This window comes from Grammomys surdaster, unplaced genomic scaffold (assembly GCF_004785775.1).
Source record: "Grammomys surdaster isolate TR1022 unplaced genomic scaffold, NIH_TR_1.0 211, whole genome shotgun sequence".
Classification (NCBI taxonomy): Eukaryota; Metazoa; Chordata; class Mammalia; order Rodentia; family Muridae; genus Grammomys; species Grammomys surdaster.
Window position 1 is genome coordinate 2,326,402 of NW_021604656.1, and position 2,142 is coordinate 2,328,543.

A 2,142-nucleotide genomic window follows, 5' to 3' on the forward strand; every position below is an offset into this window, starting at 1 on the left:
CCGCCGCTGCCCACGCCGGCCTCTGGAAACACTTAGTGGTCCCTAGAGCGCAGCTCATTGGAACCAGCCCCAGGCAACTGAGGGCACGGGCCCAAGCTGGCGCCGAGCGCGCGAAGCATGGCCTTGCCTGGCGCCCCTCGACCGGGAGCACCAGCGCCCGCGCGGCGGCCGGGAGAGAGTGGCGGAGGAGCGGGCGATGCTCGGAGGGCGCACGCAGGGTCCTTACCTGCCGTCCATGGTGTCCAGAGCAGGAGCGCCGCAGCCGTCCAGACGGCGGGGGCGCACAGAGGCACACGGCTCGGCCGCACCCAGCCCCGAGCCATGCTGCGGGCCATGGGTGCCGGGTCGCCAGCCGCGCGCTCGGCCTTCGGGCTTCGGGCTGGGGCGCCTCAACCCCTCCCCGCCACGCGTCCGCGCCTTCCTTCCCCGCGCTTCGCAGGCTGGTTCCCTCGAGGGCCACTCTGGCGTCCCTATCTCCCTGCCCCGCTGCACCGATCGGCTGCAGAGGCTCCGGGGCTCCGGCACGGGCGTCCTGCCGGCCGCCGGGACGAGCACGGGGGGGGGGCTGGAACGCAGGCGGGCGCGCAGGAGGCAGGGTCCCCAGCTCGCCCGCCCCGATGGGCAGAGAGGCCGGCGCCGGCGCCCTCTGCCGGAGTGACTCGAGGGCGGCGACCTGAGCGCGCGGGAAGGAGCCTGGTCCTGCCCGCGTCCAGGGAGCCGCCTGCAGCACCCGCCCTCCCGCTAGCGCCTCGGTACTTCTAGGCACAAAGGTGGAGCCTCCCGTTCATCTACTCTTCCAGCACCCGAAACTGTTGCCACCCACCGTCAGAAGCCTGGAAACCTGGGGACCTGGACCACAAATCAGAAAGTAGGCGACACTTGATGAAGCCCCGTGAGGGGAATTCAGTTCAGTTCTTCGAAATCCTGGGCCCAAAGTTAAGACATGAGATGTGGTTTTCGAACATAGATGTTCCAGAATACAACCGGCCACGTCCTCACGGGCGTCCTGCCAAGCCCCCTGGGGAGAATCAGGACCCTCGAGAATCGAGCAAAAAGACAGTACACGTCCCACTAATGAGGGTAGTAGGATGCGAGCCAACCAAGGCTGTGACAACAGCTACCACACCTCAGGAAAGTGAAGGCTTCTGGGACAGAGCTTGACAGCTTGGGGTTCTGGAATACCCCAAGAACAGCCTGGAGATCAGGGCGATGACAGCGTGTGTGTTAATGGCATTTTCCTAATGAATGATATGTACCTTTGCACTCTGGTATCTTTCCTCTGTTCACCAACAGCCTAAACTTCTGGGAAATATCTCTTCGACTACATTTGTTTTTTTTATTTGAAAGGGGGTGCTGGGAATTTAATTCAAGATCTCCTACATATTGGGCAGTTTGATCTACACCTCAGCCTTTGTTGTTGCTTTGAGATGTGTTCATTTTGATTTTACCTGTATGTGTGAGTACCTGCGTGCCTGGTTGTGCATGAGATGTGTGCAGTGCTGGAGGAGGGGTCGGTCGGGGAGGGTGTTAAGTCCCGTTAAGCTACGATTACAGATGATTGTGAGCTGCCCTGGGAGTGTTCTTAACTGCTGAGCCATCTCTCCAGCCAACATCGCTCCTCTTTGACAGGGTGTTGCCATGGACCAAGGTTGGTTCTGTTGGTTGTTGTTGTTGTTGTTGTTGTTGTTGTTGTTGCTGCTGTTGTTGAACAGGGATACACGTATCCTAGGCTACCTTGAAAGTTGTTATGTAGCCAGGATAACCTTGAGTGTACCCCGCCTTTGCCTCCTGAGTGCATGGATTACAGGTATGTATGAGCACATGGTACTAGAGACTGAACCCAGAGCCTCCCGTGAGGCAAGCACTCACCCACAAGGCACAGCTGCAGCCCCACATTTGGATTAACTGGGTCGCACAGTCTTGGTTTGTATGAGTTTTAAGAGTTATTTGTAGCTAGTTATGGTGGCATGGTCTTTAATCCCTGAACTTAGGACGCAGAGGCAGGTGGATCTCTGTGAGTCTGAGGCCAGCCTGGGCTGCAGGGCAGCCAGACCTACATAGTGAGACAGACCCCGAAAAAGAGAGAAAGAAAGAAAGAAAGAAAGAAAGAAAGAAAGAAAGAAAGAAAGAAAGAAAGAAAGA

The 2,142-nt window shown here is 58.0% G+C and overlaps 1 protein-coding gene across 1 annotated transcript in view; it reads right to left on the reverse strand.

Annotated features, from left to right (window-relative positions):
* Ror2 (receptor tyrosine kinase like orphan receptor 2) overlaps positions 1-572 on the reverse strand; it is a 186,382-nt gene extending 185,810 nt beyond the window's left edge. The window contains exon 1 of the mRNA XM_028772024.1: positions 227-572. Within this exon, the coding sequence (XP_028627857.1) occupies positions 227-335 (109 nt within the window). The 5' untranslated portion in view covers positions 336-572. The remainder of the gene's footprint in view (positions 1-226) is intronic.
* Positions 573-2,142: the final 1,570 nt, after the last annotated feature.